The sequence below is a fragment of the Megalops cyprinoides genome, chromosome 12 (assembly GCF_013368585.1).
Source record: "Megalops cyprinoides isolate fMegCyp1 chromosome 12, fMegCyp1.pri, whole genome shotgun sequence".
NCBI classification, from domain to species: domain Eukaryota; kingdom Metazoa; phylum Chordata; class Actinopteri; order Elopiformes; family Megalopidae; genus Megalops; species Megalops cyprinoides.
Window position 1 is genome coordinate 25,297,341 of NC_050594.1, and position 20,500 is coordinate 25,317,840.

Consider the following 20,500-nt stretch of genomic DNA (forward strand, 5'->3'; position numbering starts at 1 on the left):
GCTGCGAACTATTACAAACATTTTATTAACAATATATTTGATATTCTACTTTGGAACAACGTGTGTAATGGTTTAACCTTCACAAGGGGATTACCTATTAGGTACATTTTGATTTCTAGGGAAACAGTATTGCCATGACAACCGGCGCATTCGATACACGTCATGAAGCAATATGGCGGTCTGGGGACCGACTGGCACAGTTAAGAAAAATGTTAGCTAGCTAGCCTAGCTAAGTAGTCGATAATTACCGAAATACAGGAAGGAAATACAAGTGCGTTTATTTCGTTATAGTCGGGTAGAACTACAGTTGACTTTTGTTTGTTGGTGGCGACAGCAGCCGGTTCATTAATAAGCGCGAGCATGAAATCCGACGTGGAAGAGTTGATGCCAAGGCTTCTGCCTGTAGAAATATGCGATACCGGAGATTTAGATTTGAGTGCACCCCCAAGGAATCCCCAAGAATACTTACGACAGGTTCAGTAAGTTTACTGATCGCATACATCCACGTTTTTCCTTTTAAACGTTTAGCTAATGTCTTGCATTCTCTCCATAACTTTGCTTGCAGTGTTGCAAACACGGTTCATTGTCGGACACAGAATCTAAATTCAGAAAGTAACACTGTTGCAAAAATAGAGCAAGTATGCCAGCATGCTATCTATGTTTTTTCAGACTGGAAGCGTCCCTTTGTCCAGACGTTGTTGTCGCGCAGATAGACCCAAAGAAACTAAAAAAGAAGCAAACTGTGAACGTTGCAGTAAGTACCAAATATTCGATATGTGAAGAAAGCAACCAAGCCCGTTCAAAAGTTATATTTTATTAAGCCATCTTCTGAATTCCGTTGCAAAATTTAGAATGTCACATGAGATCCATTACAAAATTTAGATAGATGTAACACATTATTTTTAATGTGACTAAACATACATTTGAATGTGTTTGTAATTGTCATTGCACTGTTGTTCATAGTTTACAGGGTGCCAAGCTGCTCCTATGGGGTTTTCTCCAAGCCTCAGATGGCAACAGCAGCAAGTGAGCAACTTTTCAGAAGTCAGACAGGTAATTGTTTCATAAGCAATACAAAAAAACCTTGCACTTCAGCATTGTTGTGTGGATTTCTTCAAGTACTGTTTAGAAGCCAGTTATGATTGTTTATTAATTGTGCTAAATTACTTCCAGAGTATTAACAAACACAGACAACACTGGAAGGCCCAAGCTTTGGATGACAATGTGATAATGGTCAGTATGAAGCTTGATTGATTTTTTTGACCTGAAATCATGTTTGTTTATGATGGAGGAGCATGAATGTCTAAACCAAGGAAAATATTTTTGTACTCCTAGCCAAAGCCAGATGATGAGGAAGGATGGAAGAAGTTCTGCTTAGGTGAAAAAATTTACTACAACGCAACACCTACACAAAGAGACAGTGATGACCCAGGGCTCGACTATGTGAAGGTATAAACCCCTTTTTGTGTATTAGAAGGTAATCATTTTATACAACTGAACGATCAACACAGGAAAAGATTAAGATGTTTTAGCTGTGTTGTTGCTCCCATTTGCTTTTATGTGATTGTCTCCTCAGGTTGGATTTCCTCCTTTTCTGAGTATCGTGTGTAGATTGAGTCAAGTGAGTACTTGCATATACCACACGTAACCTGCACACTACTTCCATACTCTACAACTCAGCATGCATTTGCCGTCAGAAAGATTTTAGAGCACTGTTTTCTAATTTGTGCTGTCTCCCTCAGGCCTCCATTTCAGTAGTGCTGGAGTATTTGATAAACTGGTTTGGGGAGAGGGAATTTGTCCCACAACTGGTGAGTTGTTACATGTAGTTCCTTTATGAATGCAGCCTTTTAACTGTTGTAGCTGTAAATGCAAATCAACTGTGAATTTAATGAAATATGTTATAACATGTATTTGTCATGCATTTATTCCATTATTCTTTGATATCCCACACAGATGTTTAGTGAGGATTTGTAATATTTTGTTGTCCCTGGTCTACATTGCTCAGGTTAATGGTCTAGACAAGGTAGTTTGCTCCTTCTGTAAAACTTTCCTGTTGTGATCTTGTATGACACACAGAAGTGAAGTGAAGCTGTCATGTTTGAAAGGGAAGAACAAATATTAATTCAATTATGTATAGCATGCTGATAAATACCACCGGACCATTGTATAACAGGTGCTGCAAATGAAGAATATTAATAGTGTTTGCTGGACAAGGCACTGTACAGTGAGAGAGGGCTTACACAGGTGTTCCAGAGCAGTCACAAAGTGTCTCAGACCACTGGGCAATTGATCTGGTCCTCCAGCTTGAGTGGTCCAAACCACACACCACAGCATGTTACATCCACTTAAATTAAGTAGTGAGTTTCACTCGTTGTAGGGGAGATGGCTTTATGCATTACTAGCCTCTCTTGAGAAGCCTCTACTGCCAGAAGCCCATTCTCTCATACGACAGCTGGCAAGAAGATGCTCTGAAGTGCGAGCCAACTTGGTAAGCTTTTTTTAATTGTATGAATTTTTTAAACTTTTTTTTTTGAAGTTATTCTGTCAGAATGGTGAAAGGAGATATGGCACAAAAATATTGGATCAGGTTGCTTACTTCCTAACTCTAAAGTGCTTTGGGTTCTGTTTTACAAATGCAGCTGTTTAATAGAAAACCAAGTCTTTGAACAGGGTGTGGAGCTGAAATAACAGCTGAAGATTTTCTTGTTGTGAAAGTTGCTATTAATTTTCTGAATTGTTCCAGGAGAATAAAGAAGATGAGACATTGTCAGCGCTAAACTTGATGATTTGTTTGGTTGCCAGGTACAGTTTAACTATCACTTATACAGTGTGATATTGCACAACCAAATGTTTGAGAAAGTGATTATATTATGCATAGTTTTAATATTTATTTTTTCTCTTGCAGATACTTTGAACAGAATGATTTGGCTGATAATGACTGATTGTTTCATGCAAAATTTGAGATGCTTCAAAATGAGTACAAATGGGTATCACCTTATTGACCTGGGGGAAAAAAGGTGATGTCAATACACTCTAATGAAACAGCATTTGTATGCCTTTTGATACCCACCTGACTCCTCTGGCTGCAAAACTGGTTTGTATAGTTTAAGATAGGCAAACAATATCCAGTTAGATGGATATCACTTTTTATATTGTGTACATTTAATACAAGGTGATTGAAACAATTATGTTGTAAACTTTAATGTCATCAAATGTCTGGAAATAAAATTATATGATTCTGAAATCATTCATGGTATTACATTTTTTTTCAAAGCAAAAAAGAAATGCAAGAAGAAAAAAAAAACCCCACCAAAAATGCACCTTTGTTTGCACAAGATTGTCGTTAAAGGATTGTGAGCAGGTTTCATTTTCCATTTTAACAGTACAAATGTAAAATACACTTAAAATAGTTGTCTTACTTTTAGGCATTTTAGAATCATTAGAAGAAATTGAAACACTTTTCATTCATTGGTGTTTTGCATAGATTATGTGATTGGTTGTATTAGATTATAAGGATGAAACCATCTATGAAACATTCAATTTAACATCTGTAGTTGAGCTTTAAGTTGGCGCTGTATTTCAAAGAAAGCGATGTAATCTCGTTTTGTTTTGGACTACTCATTTTTCAATAGTGAAATATTGTATATTGTATTAGTTCCTTCCAATTAATATTCTCCAAGTAACATGGATTTGTTGAAAGACGTGTTATATTTAGCTAGCAATATTCATGTGTGCTTAGGCTGAGGAAAGCAAACAAACAAAAAAAAGTTCATATCGATTCAGGATTTAGGTCCCTTGTCCTTGTTGTTGCCAATAATACTTAGATCTAAAGAAATACATTTATAACGTAAGTCAATTTGGGTGTAGTATTCTGTTTACTTAGATTCCAGACTAACGCAAACCATAAATCTTACACCTGGTATTCCCGGGCGGTCTCCCATCCAAGTATTTCACAACTGTAGTGACCATTTTAACGTAGATTTATAGAGATTTCCATATTTTAATCTATGTGACATGAAATGTGTGAAGTTTAAGGAAATAAATGATAACATGTATTGGATGTAGGAGCTGTCAGTTAAGGCATTTAATGAGGCTGCGGTACAGTGCGTCTCCCAGAACTGCGACGGAGATGCTACTTGCTTTGGGAAAGAAGGTAAAATGGCCGTTGCTGTGCGAACTCTGCAGGATCAGCTTGAAAAAGCGAAAGAGAGCTTAAAAAATGTGGATGAAAATATTCGGAAATTGACAGGCAGAGATCCAAACGAACTTAGGTAAGCTTTCTTCAAAAAAGGAAGGAGGAATACAAGCATTTTGATTGCTACAGTAGTTCACTGTCCACACTAAATCAATGCAAACACAGCTGACGCAGTAGCTAACAAGCTAACGATGGTGGTGTGTTCTGATGTTACCTAGATCCTTGGTAACTTTTTAGGAGGCTACATTATCTGCATGTCTTTGAATGGGTTTCACATTCAGTGTCAATTCCGGCTTCCTGAAACAAAACCTAACCACGTTATCTTTGACATCAACCAGTCAAATCAAATCCACCATTGCTAACTAGCTCGGTATCTGGCACAGTTCTTGAAACGTTAGCCCACCAGAGTCAGCTAAGCAGTGACCTTAATGTCAGGCCAGTCTGCATTTGGTGATTGTAAGTTTGTTTTCTGGCTAACGTTAATAATTGTTGTTGTCTAGATCTAGGTTGATTATAATTTGCTTATTGGCTAGTTAACTTTGAGCTAAAACAGTGACATATCTAACGATACGTTATCGTATATCGTGTTAACGTTTGCAGTGTGCAAGGATGTAAACGATAGCTGGCTATCGTATTCATTGTATATAGATGGGGAACGTTATTGACTAACCCGAGATGGACAATTGTGAACATGTAACTTAAACAGCAAGGAGAGTAAGTTAAATAAGTATGCACGTACATTATTGGTCATTAGTGAACGATTAGTAAATGAGAAGTAACATTACTGCGTACTGTTGGATAGGTTGCTAATTAATCTTAATATTCATGATTATCATGTTAATTTTACTAATTATATTTTGTCCGGTTCACTGGTAAAATTGCTGAACTAACGTTAGCCCATCCTACTGTAGCTAATAAATTAATGTCTTACCTACAAAGGTGTTGATGTGGACGAAGTCGGAAATAGTTGTGTATAGCACTGATTCTCAATCCTGCTCATGGGGGCCCTCTGCTCCGCACCTTTTCCATCTTTCCCTGTTATACCCACCTGACTGAACTCATCAGTGGCGCTTTTGATTAGCTGAGCAATCAAGAGCATGCACACTAATTTCAGTCAAGTGTGTTTTGAGCAAAGCTAGATAGAAGATATGCAGGACAGTGGGCCACCAAGAGTTGGGAGTGAGAAACACTAGTCTATAGTACCGCAGGTTGTAACATGGGTGATGAATTTTGGGTATTTTCAAACTACTTAGCTGAGAATGATTTCTGAGTATTTGACCTCAGCCATTGAACTGTTTGAATTTGTCTTTATTAAGTTTAACTACACCCTTTCAGTTGTTATCTTCTTCTTTGAACATCAAACATGCATTACATTGTAGAATGTTTTGGGGAACATGTTTTCAATGGTGTGATTTCAAAATTTTTTTTTCCACAGACCAGGCCTTGCTAGAAGGCTAACCATCTCAGGCCCAGGTGGAGGTAGGGGGCGTGGAATTAATATACTGAGGTAAAGCACATTTTTTTGATATTTCATGCAAACAGTAGCTTCTTTTGAAACTTGTGCACGTTTTCAATCTGTGCCAGCCATTTCAGTCTCAGAGAGTTTTTAACTTTAAAGCATACTCAATCTTTCTGTTCATACTAAGGCGTGGACTCTCGGACAGCGGAGGAGGACCCCCAGCTAAACAGAGAGATATTGAAGGGGCACTCTTGAGGTGAGAGAACTTTTACTTCAGTTTGCTGTGAATTAATTGTAGTTAATGTTTTCATGTTACACCTAATATGAGACCATGGAGTCTCATAGCTGTTAATTCTTATCTGTTTTTTGTTTGCCAAAATTTTTTGAGGTATTTGGACCTTTTTAAACTCCCTGAATGATTTCTTAGGCTGGCCGGAGATCAGCGAGCGAGGAGAGATTCACGCCATGACAGCGACGCTGAGGATGATGACGATGTCAAAAAGGTCGGCTGTCCTGAAATTCTTGGAAGGTTTGACTAAAACCTTTTCTCTTTGAGACTGCCTCTTGACAACACTTAATGACTTCATCTGTCAACAGCCAGCGTTGCAGTCATCAGTTGTTGCTACCTCCAAAGAACGAACACGCCGAGACCTTATCCAGGATCAGACCATGGACGAGAGGGGAAAGCAAAGGTAACAAAAAAGTCTTTCGACCTTGTCTTAAGTTGAGAACACAGTTTATCAGTGGCTGATGGACATAATACAGTAATGGTTTTGTAGCTGTACAAAAAGGCCTTGGACTGTTCAGCAGCTTTTGATGATGATAAAGCTTTATGTTCTTGGGAGAAATGTTTCGCAGCACTATATGTGCAGAAACCTTGTGAACTAAAATTGAATTCTGTTGTAACTGATGTCTCCCCACCCCCCACAGGAATCGGCGTATGTTCGGCCTGTTGATGGGTACTCTTCAGAAGTTTAAACAGGAGTCTACGGTGGCTTCAGAGAGGGTAAGAACATCCAGAGAGTATTTGGTAACTGGCTGTTGAGCACTGTTGCCCACTGGGTATAACATGAACTTTAACTGTTCAGATTCATTTTTGAAACTTTATACATAAGTATACACCAAAGTAACAGATTTACAGATTTCAGCATCCATTCACAGAACACAACCTGTGCGTAAGCATTGGTTTGTGAGGGTAAAATGATCTGATATATTTAACAATGGTCTTTGTTGCTAATGTAATGGATGAAGGTGAGGTATATAGATGGAAATGGAAGATAAGCCACCTATTTCTCTTGCAGCAAAAAAGACGTTTAGAGATTGAACAAAAACTAGAGATCCAAGCAGAGCAAGAGCGTAAAAAAGTTGAGAGCGAAAGACGAGAGCTCTTTGAAGAAAGACGTGCCAAGCAGACAGAGCTGAGACTACTGGAACACAAAGTGGAACTTGCTCAGTTGGTAAGTACCCACTACCGCCCCTGGCATTGTAGTTTAAAGGCAAGACTTTGTGCCTCACCACACAACTGTTTTGTCTTTGAGCTAATTATGTATCTTTTTTCCAGCAAGAAGAGTGGAATGTGCACAATGCCAAATTAATTAAGTACATCCGTACAAAAACCAAGCCTGCAATTTTCTATGTTCCTGGTAGGATGTGCTCAGCCACTCATAAGCTCTTAGAGGAGTCTCAGAAGAAAATGAACGGTGAGCAGCAAACCCCATTTTTCTGTATTACTGACTAAGATGCTGATTTTTTTTTTCTTGATTGGAAAAACATTACAATGTCATCATGCAGTGCACTCCATTCATAAGGATCTTGGCCATTCAGGAATCTTATGAGGGACTTCTTCCTAAATGTGGTGATTTGAAGAATGAGTAAAGTTGTAAACATTTAAACATTTATTTTAAACAGTCCTCTTTGAATTATTTGAGAAGTGTCATTAGACACATGTCTCAAACATGGAACAGAAACTGTTTGAATGTCCAGTGTTCTTTTAATGAAATCATGTATTAAGAATCACATTGTTATTTTACTTATGAGTTATTGAATGTCACCATATGATTTGCTAGCACTGTGTGATCAACGGTGCAGTAACATAGTGAGTGGCCTTAGCGAATTTAAAAAATGAAATACTTAGACTCACTTGTTTTGAATGTTTAAGTCTTAATTGTCACTGTGTACACTAAATATATTTCTGTCTAGTTTACATCCGTTTTCCCTTATCCCTCATGATAGTCTAGTTACAATATTAGTGTAGATTATGGGATGCCCAGTTTTTCTCACAGCTGCATCCCTTTACACTAATGAAGGCAGTGTAGATGTAGAGAAAGTCAACTGTTTCTCTGTCAACTGGCATGCGCGCACATAATTAAACACAACAGGCACACATCTAGGCACTTGGCAGCACAGCTTGTGTTGCCCAAAATACTTGTTGTTCTAGGCTTCAGTAATTTATCACAAGATACAGATTTATTACGCCAATATTTTCAAAGTCTGAACAGCTTTTTTCCACGTATGTGCTAGTGAACACAAGTGGGTGTTATTGAGACAAATGATTTCTCATAAGGTGAAAGCTTGACTATTGTTAGCAGAGTATTTAAACAACAGTATTATAGGATTGCTTCTCATTTATTGGTTGCTCTGTGTGGTTGATTTTTATCAGTATTTCTTATATGTGAAGTGCACTGAACAATGAGGCTATGTATAGGGTTAGTTAACCGATTGTCACTGAATAGTCGAATGTTTTACGTATGATTAAAATGATTAAAAGGGTTCCTTGGTAAATCTGTCCTTGCGCTGTCCGTCTGTTTGCAGTGATGTTTGAAGAGAGGTGTGCAGAGTTTGCCGAACAGCTGAACAAGATGGAGGCGCGTCCCAGGCGCCAGACAATCAGGAGCAAAGACCAAGGGGATGCTCAGAATGAAGACCCGAAGAAGGAAGAGCAAGAGGAGGGTAAGCCAACGGAGCAGGAGGTGGAGGTGACAGGTAAAAAGAATGATGTCGAGATGAAGGAGGCAGGAGAGAGGGATGGAAAGGTCAGTGTAGTGCAGAGTAGTGGAGAGCAGGAAGATGCCGTTACTCCTGAACAGAAGCTACCAGGAAAAGGGGGGGAGGAGGAGGAAGAGGAGGATGAGAACGATGACGATGATGTTGATGAAGGAACAGGGGAGGTCAGGCAGGTAGAAGAGCAGGCGGATGTTGCTGTGGAGGTGAGGGAGACTGAGCAGGGTCAGTGTAGGGATAAGGATATCCAGATGGAGGAACCGAAAGGGGAGAGCCCAGCACCAGTGGAGATGGAGGTAGGTAATGGGGGGAGAGTGGAAGATGGGGTTGAGACAGGGACAGAGCCTTGTTCAGATCGTCAGCAGGAGCTTGCGCTGGAGTCAGTGAGCCAAGAGAACGGTGTTGAAACCTGCGCTGCCGTGAAAGCACAGCCATCTGAGGCACAGGGGCCCCTAGTGCAAGAGCCAGCTGGTGCATTAACAGTAGCAGCAGTAGGCCATGAGGCTGCGTGTCCCCAACAGCAGGGGGGGCTTGTGCCCAGTGGGCAGGGGAAGATGCAGGAGCAGACGCCTCCGACACAGGTGGAGGATGTGGCCAAAGGGCCGGGCGCCCGGGGCAACAGAAGGAGTAAGGTGAGGGACAAGAAAAGGAGCAGGAGCAGCAGCAGCTCCTCCTCTGGGAGCAGCTCCAGCTCCAGCGCCAGCAGCTCTGGCTCCAGCAGCAGCAGCAGGAGCAGCTCCAGCAGCAGCTCAAGCAGCTCAAGTAGCAGCAGCAGCAGCCAGAGCAGGAGTCGCAGCCGGGGCAAGAGTGGTGGGGGCCACAGCAGGGACAGGAAGCGCCGGAGGAGGCCCTCGGAGAAAGAGAGGGACAGGGAGAGGAAGAGGGGGGGAGCGGGTGCTGAGAGGAGCCATAAGTCATCCAAGGGCAGCAGCAGAGATGCCAAAGGTTCCAGAGATAAAAAGTCAGACAAGAAGAGGTGTGATGCAGATGGCAGTCGGTCGGGGAAAAGGCCCTCGCGTACTGACAGGGATCGGAAGTCAGACAGGAAGGACAAGAGGCATTAACTGAGGCCAGACTATTGGCAGGCTTTGTATTCTTCAAAGAGAAACTATTTGCTGCAGGAAAGGATTGCACACAGCCAACATGAAGAGATTTCTAAGGAATGGTAAAATACGCCTTAAATATCACATATTGATTCTCAAAAATTCTTACAGATGCTGTAGGGTTGTTTTGGTTGTTTTTTTTTCCTTTTACATGGCCTTCTTAATGTTTGTCAGACATGTTGACCCATTTTTTGTTTTAGACTTAATGTCATTCTTCCAAAGCTAGTGGGCTTGAACCCACTGGATTACAAACGTGGGGGGGGGGGGGGGGGGGGACTAAAGGAAAATGAAAAAACTCAATAAAGACTATATAGCTCTTATTTGCAATTTAAAATGAATAAATGTGATTTTGATGTTTAGAAAGAGCGTGATCTGGATTTTTTAACATGCTCTAAAATTTTAGAACAGTATTGCCTATAAAGTGATTCATTTGCCATTTCCCTCAGCAGAGGCTGTGGGCAGATAAGCATAATCAAAAATGGTCTTAACTGAGTCAGTGATCTTGCTCAGCACATGCTATGCTGATGTAACATTACATGTGAAACTGAACTTGAAATGTATTTTTGGCAGTTTGTCTCAGTCGTAAAGTAAAAACATTGTAATTAACTGTTAATCAGCTGTGTAAATGTCATATCGTCTTATGTAACTTATGGATTGTTTTTCTTGTGAGGGGCACTTTGAAATCCCTTGTTGACTTTTTGTACAAATAAAACACAGCCATTGTTCATAAATAAATAAAAACAGTACTGATTCATTTTTGTCCCTACTGTAAATGTTTTCAGGCGGTGATATGCCTGCTATTTGGATGCATATGCTTTGTGTTCATGCATGAGTGTTGATGTGATATTAAGCCCCAGAGCATTAAATAGCTCCACTATCTTATGGGAAGCTGAGTGAGCAAAAGATATAGACCTCCATACAGCATTTAATATACATATAAAATGTTAATAATATGAAAATATTTAGTATATTTTAAGAATAACATTAGATTTGGTAATCGACTCAATATTTTTGAAACAGTTAAACATTTTAGTGAGTTTGTGGATACTTAGTGTAGGTCTTATTAGTTCTATAAGAAGCCATTCCAATGATGAGTCTTCATGCTCATTCTGTTTGAAAAGGTATACAGATGATGTATATTGATCACAGACGTGTCATCCATTAAGTGACACTTGCACAAGTGCTTTATCACCTCACTAAGTGGAGTAGATTGAGTACGACATATTAGATTCCATCTATTGAATGTCGGGTCTAATTAAAATGGAAAGACAAGTATACCCTGTCTATAAACAGAATACTTTAGCGCTGTCTGTATGCTGGAGGCTGGACTCCAGTCACACGCTGTCATTTGTCCTGAGGGGTGTAATGACACTTTGCAGCCAATCACGGTCTGTCAGTGATGGGCACATTGTGGGAACACGAGTTGCAATGTCTCTCCTAGATCAAGATGGTAGAATGCTGCGGCTTCAAGAAGCTTTCTGCACCACCAGTTCCACTGGATTTATAAAAGCCATTGCACAGCGTAAGCAGTTATGGTCAGAGGCACTAGGCTAGACATTGTTTCAAGACAAAAAGGCCGCTTGGGCTCACAAAGTTGATGATGCAACAAAATGAGACTGTGTCAGCAGCACCTTCGGTGGATTTGCCAGAAGGGAACAGAAGTGATGGAAATAAAAAAAGAAACATTAGCTCTGGAGTAGAACCAAAAACAAAAATCACATTTCAAAAGTTACACTGCGATAAAATGCTATTTAAAACTTCTTGCTGAGATGTTTTTCACAGCATAAATCCTCAGTTTTACACCAAAACATAACAGTTTTCAATTCAATTCAATTTCAATTATTATAATTATTATTTAAACTGGCCATAGGACATGTTTCCAATTGTCATTCAGATGTAGTTTGCTAAGTTCAAAGTGGCTCTTCATGTGCTTTGTCCGAAGAAGTGGGTTCTTCCTTCCAGCCTTGACGTGAATGCCACATTCATGCAAGCAGCTTTGAATGGCACTTTCTGATACTTCATCTACTGAAGCTTGTTTTGGAGATCACCAGCTGATGCCTTGGAGTTTGTGCCTCCCAAAGCACTTGTTTTAGTCCCCATAGGGAGAAAGATGCATCTGTGTGTTCTTCCTGGCACGGCTGTCTCTGGATGAGTAGCCTTGAATGTATTCTTAATAGACACTACATTGGAAGTGGTTGATTCAGAATTTTTTCAGAATTCACACAGTATGTCAGTATTAGGGCAATTAGTGGATGAAGTTAAAGGCAGTGGACCATAGAATGCATATAACAGGATTAATTTGCAAATCCACCTCCTCTAGAGTGGGCCATCAATCGAATGCCTCTGATTGGCTCAGGTTTCTCTTTAGTCTCAGTCAACATGCTGGTTTGCCACACGGCACAGTGTTAGACATGAAGAGTCAGCTGGTGCACACCTTTTAATATTCAGTGGTACATGAGCAGCAAAGAAAATGTGACGACTTGGCATTTTCCCCATTGGCCTGAAGTGACCTGTACTAGTACCTACTCTTCTTACCCTACAGTGAAACACTGGACTGTACCCACCGTAACAAAACCACAGTAGTGTACCACACACTGTCCTCCTCTATCCTGTCTGACACGCCCTATGTTGCAATGCTTCATTATATATTTATGTAATATAATGCTCCACTTTGGTCACTCAACACACATCAGCTCTTATAGTACAGCGCTTTCATGTACCTTCAAGGTTACATAAAGAAAGCTTACAGTATGGTTGCAGCATACTTCATCTGAGGCAAAAAAAAGAAAAAAAAATGCAATCAAAAAAGCAACACAAAATCCCGCATGCTTAATGCACTCTAAAATAGCAGCATGGTTTGTCACATGCAAAAGATGTTCGCAATCATTTCAGGTGACTCGCACAATTTTATTTATTTATTTTTTAAAAAATTGTTTTCATTATTTTATTCATTGCATTTAATTGAATTTAAATGATGGAGGGTTACACCAAAATTTAATGGAATTGAGAAGCATGGTTTTAGAACTGGGTCACAATTGGTAAGTTAGTTTGCGATTGGAATGAAAGAACTGAGCTGAAGGAAGAATTGTGCTCCTGGCAGATTTGTGGAAGTTGGCCCACACTCAAGAAACATACAGAGACACAGAAGCTGAAAAATGTATAAATGGAGACAATGGTGAAGGAAACCTTCCTTGAAATAAATCTCGTCTTGGATCAGGGGTACACTTTTTCTTTGAGCAGATGATTTAAGGCAAAAGCCTGAAGGAGGTTTGAAAGACTTTTTTGCAAGGTTTTACACTTGAGTATGACTCTAGTGAAGTCTGGGAATAGGACAGAGGCCAGAGATGAGTGAAGGGCCTGTGATGCTTCCAAAATGGGAAGAGAAATATCTTTAAATATACAATGTCTGACACTAATTTATAATTACTGAAATTTGGTTCAGACTGCAACCTAAAACCCTGGCTGTGTTCCCAGTAGAATGGAAAGCACTGATGAGGAAGTGCAATAAAAGAGACTGCCACTGGGTGTCAGTAGAGCCTCAATAGAAATGCAGCTGTCAGAAGGCAAGATGGCCACCTGCTCTGTGCTGTTACGAAAAAGTGCTCTATCATGGTACATGTTTTAAATCAGTAATTGTGAGTGAAAAGGAGTGACGATTACATTATGAGTATAATGGAAGTAACAGTTGGTATAAAACCCTATAAGTAACTGGCACGAGATTCTGGCTACTCAATTCTAGTCTAAACAATTTGCTTTCAAATATCCTCATATTTAGTACCCTTGGACTAATAGCTGCAGAACTAAAAGGCTTGTACTGCATCCAGACTTGCCACCTTGTCCCATTGGTCCTATTCATTCTAATTGGGTTTGTAGGTGTGTACATTCCTGCCTCCTTCCATTTCTAAATCTTTTATCTCCAGAGTGCTTATTCAACCAAAGATGTAAGTCTTGGTTCTGACCGTGACTATTATTGGAGTCATGCAGTCCCATGCTCCTACTCATTTAGCCAACAGTAGTGGACACACAAATAGCTACTGCCTGATGTATTTGGAGTATTCGGCTTTCTGAACTGCTTAAAAAGTGCATTGTGTCATGGTGTGCAGGAGAAAGAGATGGAGAGCGAGGGAGTATTTCTGCAGTCGGTCAGAGGCAGCCTCTGCATTCACCACACGCAGACTCGGGCATTCCACTAGCAGAGACCGAAAAGAGACCAGTCAGCTGTTCCGCTCCTCATTAGCAGTGTGTCTTTGATGAGGCTGGATAATAAATCCGCTCTATTGATCCTGTGGTAAGAAAATTGCAAGATACACAACAGTTTGTAATGATGCTGAGAAGGTTTTTCACAGAAAACAGGAAATGAGGATGCTGGAGGACAGTAACCTGCCTGATGCAATCAGCAGGTTACCATCATCGTTTGTGTTTGAAATAAATCCGTCTTTTGCAGTTCTTGCTGGAGCACAAATCTCCCATTCTCTCTCTGCTGCTTTCTGTCTTTGTTGTTTTGTATAGATACCTACAAAATTTATTTATTTGTGTGTGTGTAAATATTGTCTCTTAAAATATGATATAATTGAATATAATTATATATTCTGGTTGGAATATAAATATTTCAATCTGCGTATACATTTCATACAAAGTCAGTCACTATGTATGACAAGGGGCCTTTTTTGAATTCAAGTTGTATTAGATGAAATATACTGTAATACTTTGCAGTGGGTATCACATATGGTACTGTGGTGCTGTAAAGGATTGCAAATATGATGTAACCCTCCCAACTGCCCTCAGGTGTGTGTCTAGAGCAGCACTTTGCCTACAGTCAGCAGTTTTGCTGGTCTAGTGAAAGCACTCCGATACTCAGATCAATCACAAGATTTTGCCTGTAGCATCAAAGGCAGTGAGCTTGAGCAGAGCTTAATGAGGACAATGGGGTGTTTTTTTTTTTTTTGACACCGACTTCATGTTAACTGGTCTATGTCTGTTAAACAGGTAATGGAGTTTTTTGCTGACATTTTGAGGGAGACTGGTCCAGGTAAGCATTTGAGGCATTGCTTCTCCAGTTCTGTGAGAAAACAAGAAAAGAAGAGTAATTTTATAGATGAGTGGAAGGAAATCAAACTATCATATTTCTCATTGTATATAACAAAACCTTTCTTTCCTCAGAAATGCCCCCCTGAAATGACCCTCTGTCCTATACTTCCATAAACAATGCAGTGGTCTTTATAAACCCATATGCTGTAGGTTAGTAGTAAAACAAGTCTCAGTAACCTTTGTTTCTTTAGACGTCAGAGACTGACATTGGTGACTGTCTGTCGTACCTGTACTCTGTGTGTAAATGTATTTATTTTTGGGTCACTGTAGCTAGCTTGCTGCCTATCATGTTTTTTGATTGAAAAGGTTTGACAGAGAAACAGAGTCAGGAGATGAAACTCCTTCAGCATGGGGTAGTCTGTTGAATAGGAATATATGTACCTAGCTTTCTAGTTAATTTAAAATGTGTGCTGCCTACTCTTGGCTTGCCAGGTGTGGTAGCCTATGAGGCGCCTTCAATAGCTGTTCTTATTAGTAGTTATAATTTTGTTTCACCTTTAGCCCATGGCATTTACTTTTCCTCCTGAGAACCTAGAGATGCCAGCTGCCATTGCTGACAGTACAGAACATTTAATAACTCCTTGTAAGCATAATCTTACTAGTGTCTCCTCAGCCCCTCAGCTTCTTAGTACTGGTCATTCACTCAGGGCCAGACGAGGCCTCTTACACAGCTCTGAGCAAACCTTTCAAAAACCAAGAGAGAGCGATTTCTCATTCTTCAGTCTTTGTCAGAGTTTTTCTTCATTCCCTAACCTTACACATGCATCCCTCTTACTTTACCTATGAAAAAGCTATGAACTGAGGCTCTTTATGACCAGGACGAGAAAGCATTTTGTTGTGCACCAAGTGGTCTGGAATAGCAGCTCTTCTCCTGGATCACCAGCTCCAGCTCCTAACCCAGCACGCTGCACACATGCAGGCACAAAGGCGTCATTCTCTCTCTGGGAGCATGGGGAGCTCACCAGCACCGTGGCGCGAGAGGCCACTTCTCTCAGATCTTCCAGTCTCTTGCCCTCAGCAGTGAGTAGGTGGCTGTGGGTAGAGGGTAAGCCCACCCACTACCCTGGCGACGGTGGGCGGGGAAAGCTTTGTGAGCAAAGGCCCCCGGAGGAATCCGTTGTCATCTTTAATTGAAAAACCTCTAAACCGGCCCTGACTGCTGGCCTGACGCTTTCTCGTCTGTAACCCCAGGGAGACCTGTCCCCACTCTGGCCTCTCTGCCCGGCTGCTGCTGTCTCACGTAGCCCGGATTACTAACAGTGGCTGGCTTCCGACCTGGAGGACTGCACGCTCTCTCTCTCCGTATTGAGGGGAGTTCAGCTAGGGTCTGTGCACTCTGTGCGTGCAGCACTCCGCTCTGTCACCTCACTGGCTCATTAATTTGGTCCCATCTCTTCAGCTGCACACTCATCGCGCGCAAGGGTAGATTCTCCTCGCTGAGCAATATCTTGACCTGTGAGGAAGAAATGAGTGAGAGGATGAGACCTACGTTTAATGATGCTGGACCTGATTTTGATGAATAGCAGGTTAACCAAGTTTAACTTCAGTAGCAGATGGGAATCTATCACATCTCCTTTTTGCTGAATCGTGGATAATGTGAAAAGCATCCATTTTTTTACACTCAACATGAATTCATTTTTATTTTAGAGAGAAAACTGTTTTTAGGTAAAACCAATCTCTTTGTTATAGTCAGAATTATTCCATATAACCAAGTTTGCTGATGGTTTAACCTTTTAAAGATCTTCATGACAGAGACAGGACCAGAATACATCAGTTTAAAGGTAAATGTTTATCTGTAGCTACTTCTTTCATGAGGGATGTTACTGAAAAGAAAATGCATTAACAACTTATAATAGGCATCTTCTATTGACAAAACATAGGCCTCATAATGCATGCTCATGATATATTTTACTGTATCAAATTTGGTGAGTATAATACTGTGGTGCAATTACCTTCAAGGGCTCATCACTCTACCCACATATGAAATAAACCCCTCATCTACTTTTTCTGCTCTTTTTTGTAGAATGGTTTGTGTTTATTGAAAGTATGGATACGGTGAAATTTGATCATTTGTCTTCATTCTGATATTAACTGTGATCTCTATCTATTGATACTTCTCTGATGAGGTCTGATTTTTTTTTTTGCTTGTGAATTTTGAGTCTGCTTTTTTCCCCCCAAGATTAGAGCAAGATGAGAGTTGCGTTGTGAATTGTTCTCTGATAAGAGCTGTGAGAGTTGTGAGTTGTTCGCTGATAGGAACTGTGAGATTTGTGAGCCATGCCATCATGAGTCTTGCCCTCTAAGCAGTGGCGTGATGCGTCTTTCAGCTCCAGCGGTCAGTGAACATAGGCTGTCAGTTGCGCTTCCTCCTGGCTAAAGACACAGAGTTGAGAGCTGAGGAGTCAAATGCCTGCAAGGTTTTACATAAACCTCACCATCAATACATCCAAACTCAGGCAAAATAGGATTGCATTTTGAGAAAAAAAAAATCATATCAATGTATTATTTATTTTGAATGCATTTACAGGGAAACATACAGTACAGAGCATAGAAGATACTAATTTATGTGCTGTTTTATTATAGAAATATGAGTAAAATACCCTCAGTTTATTGCACAGCCTGGTGTGAATCATTTCATAAACACTTGATTACATAGCCAGCTTGTCCAGTATACTCACCATGGCCAGATTTTAAGCCTAATTCAACAGTTGACAAGACAGGAAAAGAGAGGAGAGACCTGCTGTTTAAATGCTTACTCTAATTTTGAGTGTGCGTGAAACATTTCTAATGGCCTGCAATCATTTGAAAGATGATAAACACGTAACGGATGCCCCCCAGTGCTTTATAAACACATTTAGCCAGAGGAGCCAGAGACAAATGTGAGAACGCAAAGCTGTCACTTCATAGTGCATCTCCAGGAAGCAGTTTCTCCTCTGCTGCACGCTGTCACACCCTGCCTTCTTCTGAGGAGGCGTTTTGCGAAATGGTTGAGCTCTCCCCGCTAACGACAGCCAGAGCTTACTCAACTGACTGAGGGTTGCTGCGCTGCAGACGTCAGGCGCAGCGCCATGGCAACGGCGGGGAGATGTCCGCGCAGGGCGGCATCTGTGACGGAGACGTGGGCCACGGTGGCTGACGGCTGGCGCGAGTGAGGAGCCCAGGCACGGATTCGCGCATGAAAAAGCAGCTTCTTATTGTGCGAAATAAGAAATATTGTGCGAGTCAAATAATTCTGGTATTATAGACTCTCAACAGTGGGAAGGATTCCTTGGGAAAGGGGTTGCTTCAACTGGGGGTACACCAGAACAGGGGTGTCAAGACGATGAGACCGTTAAGCCCATGCATTTTTGGGTAACACTCAATGGGCACATAGTGCAAGTGTAACTGAGAGATGAGTGCATATCGCTATCTGACTAATCTATATCGAGTAAGCCTATGCCTAGTCCTTTTCACATGTTCAGTTCAACGGTTTGCTTTACTCAACAGGCAAAGTCTGCACAAATAAAGCCAAGATCTGCTAATTTCCACAAGTGCAATAGCGCACATTCCCCCGCCACCTTTACAATACTGTCAAAGGGGGATGGAGGGATGTCTCGGTCCTTGGTCAGAGGTGAGGCTGATTTTACACAGAATGAGGCCTGTGCACTCAGACATTGCCTCCCCTCTGCACCACCAGACACTACCCATCATTCAGTGAAACTCAGTCTCTACTGTGCAGATGTTCACAGAAGACCCTCTTTTTACAGCCCAAGGCAAATTTGCAATGCAAAACAAAGTATTGTTGTGATTTATCATCTCACAGTCTTGGCTGAATATGCACTTTTTATCATTTCAGCGGATGCATATTTCTCTCCGTATTACATAAGGTTGTCTATTACTATGTTTCAACTTTTGACTTTTCTAATGTTGAACTTTTTCTTGTGTAGCAGACTATGGTGTATTACGGCTTCTGTCAGTGTTTTGTAGGGATATGAGCCAGGTTTGTCAGACAAGGCAGTGTAGAACATGAACACATCTCTCCATAACTCCCCTCCTCTCAAGGGAAGATATACATTTTGAGATTAAAGCCTTACAGATATTCAGCGAAGCACTACTGTCATTCATGCTTCAACTGTGGACAGCTTCCATAACATCATCTGAGAGGGCATATATTTTGGGCAGTACATTCAATTTTTGCAGTTATTTTTTAAATGTATACATTCTTTAAAATAGACACATACCCACACACTCTCCCTATGATCACTCAGAAGGACACAAATATCCCATTCTGTTTGAAGTGCCCGCCAACTGCTGTGGGTCGACAACGCTGAACCCCTCCTACATGGGGCTACTCCAGCCAAGCGGAGCAGAGGAGAGACTCGTGTACGCATTGTTTTCTGACAGATCCCACTACAAAGCAGAAAGCCCTGCTGGATGCAGCCCAGAGGCTAAGACGGCTTGGGTGGGAAGCATATCAAAGTGAACGCCTACCACTGTGCAGCTCACGTCCTCTGTGACCACTGGGCCGAACCGCCTGTAAGCAAGCAGAAGAGGCATGCACACCAAGGCTGTTCCTCTGGGACACTCCCCCTGAGCAAGCAGAGCAGTCCACTGTAGGTGGTCTTGGTTTTCTCCTGGCCCGCCTACATCTGCGTCAGTCACATACAGTCAGAGTGCTTCGAAAACCAAATCCTAAGAAAAGGGGTAGCTCTGTTGATTTCATAGACTTGTGTAGCAGGACTGAGATTATGAGTGTTCCTACGCTAGAAATGACTGGCAATTTTTTTGTTTGGCTGGGTGTTAGTGGGGAGACATATAGGCACCTTCACACTAAATAAGGTAGTTGGGTACCCCAGGGCTGGGAGACAACACGTCTGTGTTACCATTAACTTCTTGTTACAGGAAAAGGTACAAAAAAGAACCTTAGCGTGAACTGACGAACTGACCTCTGATTCGTGCTGCGGCCTGAAGTTATTGCAGCAATCCGGGTGATGAATTGCCCAAGCCCCGTATCCTCAGATGGCCAGCGGATCAGACCCTGGTCCAAACTTATTAGAAATGAATGACAAATGGGTGCAGATATCAGTGCAAGACAGTTTTTCCTGCCGGCCATAGTCACCAGTGGGCAGTATGTGTTTCTTCCCCCACAGACAGTTTGATACTGTTCCTGGATTTGAGGCATATTGAAAATGAAATGGCAGTGTCTGTGGTAAATCAAGGAAAACTAGTCTTTTTCCAAACATTTTTTTCCTCCATGACAGTGTAGTACCCAGAGATAGGTAACAGAGCACTGGTAAAATATGATGTCAATTTTCAGTTATATAAGAATAAAAAGCTTGTCTTACAAAAGAAGCTTTCCACATATTTACTGAGCTGCCTGGCAGACATTCAGACGCTGCAAAAGTCATCTCTGTATATTTCAAATTCAGTGTTTCTCTGATGTATACGTCTGAACCATCTTACAGATTGCTATTCCTGATTTCAAATGAATCAAAACTTTGCTATTAAACTCAGCCGTCAATGTAGTTGGATTTTTCAGTTTGTGACAGAATACAGAGAAAGCCCAAATGTGTCAGCGACTGAAATGGAAACAAAGAATTGCTCTGCTCAATCAAACGCTATTCAGTTTGTTCAAATTGAGACCAATGAAAACCTAATTCTTGTTTATTCCTG

The 20,500-nt window shown here is 41.1% G+C and overlaps 2 protein-coding genes across 2 annotated transcripts; both read left to right on the plus strand.

The window, feature by feature from the left end:
• The first annotated feature begins 58 nt into the window (after positions 1-58).
• Positions 59-3,164, plus strand: gemin2 (gem (nuclear organelle) associated protein 2). The gene is made up of 10 exons (XM_036542662.1): positions 59-479; positions 670-754; positions 964-1,053; positions 1,174-1,233; positions 1,336-1,449; positions 1,577-1,621; positions 1,743-1,811; positions 2,381-2,491; positions 2,747-2,805; positions 2,909-3,164. Exons 1-10 carry the CDS (start codon positions 361-363, stop codon positions 2,943-2,945), a joined length of 789 nt encoding a protein of 262 aa, XP_036398555.1. The 5' UTR covers positions 59-360; the 3' UTR covers positions 2,946-3,164.
• Positions 3,165-3,942: 778 nt separating this feature from the next.
• On the plus strand, positions 3,943-10,010 carry pnn (pinin, desmosome associated protein). The gene is made up of 9 exons (XM_036542063.1): positions 3,943-4,274; positions 5,634-5,705; positions 5,845-5,913; positions 6,085-6,160; positions 6,255-6,349; positions 6,588-6,663; positions 6,959-7,114; positions 7,219-7,357; positions 8,469-10,010. Exons 1-9 carry the CDS (start codon positions 4,162-4,164, stop codon positions 9,719-9,721), a joined length of 2,049 nt encoding a protein of 682 aa, XP_036397956.1. The 5' UTR covers positions 3,943-4,161; the 3' UTR covers positions 9,722-10,010.
• Positions 10,011-20,500: the final 10,490 nt, after the last annotated feature.

Coding starts and splice junctions, on each gene's coding strand:
- gemin2 (XM_036542662.1), top strand. CDS start 361: ATGAAATCCGACGTGGAAGAGTTGATGCCAAGGCTTCTGCCTGTAGAA. Junction 1,234..1,335: donor TGGATGACAATGTGATAATG/GTCAGTATGAAG, acceptor TTGTACTCCTAG/CCAAAGCCAGATGATGAGGA. Junction 1,622..1,742: donor TCGTGTGTAGATTGAGTCAA/GTGAGTACTTGC, acceptor TGTCTCCCTCAG/GCCTCCATTTCAGTAGTGCT.
- pnn (XM_036542063.1), top strand. CDS start 4,162: ATGGCCGTTGCTGTGCGAACTCTGCAGGATCAGCTTGAAAAAGCGAAA. Junction 6,161..6,254: donor ATGATGACGATGTCAAAAAG/GTCGGCTGTCCT, acceptor ATCTGTCAACAG/CCAGCGTTGCAGTCATCAGT. Junction 6,664..6,958: donor CTACGGTGGCTTCAGAGAGG/GTAAGAACATCC, acceptor TTTCTCTTGCAG/CAAAAAAGACGTTTAGAGAT.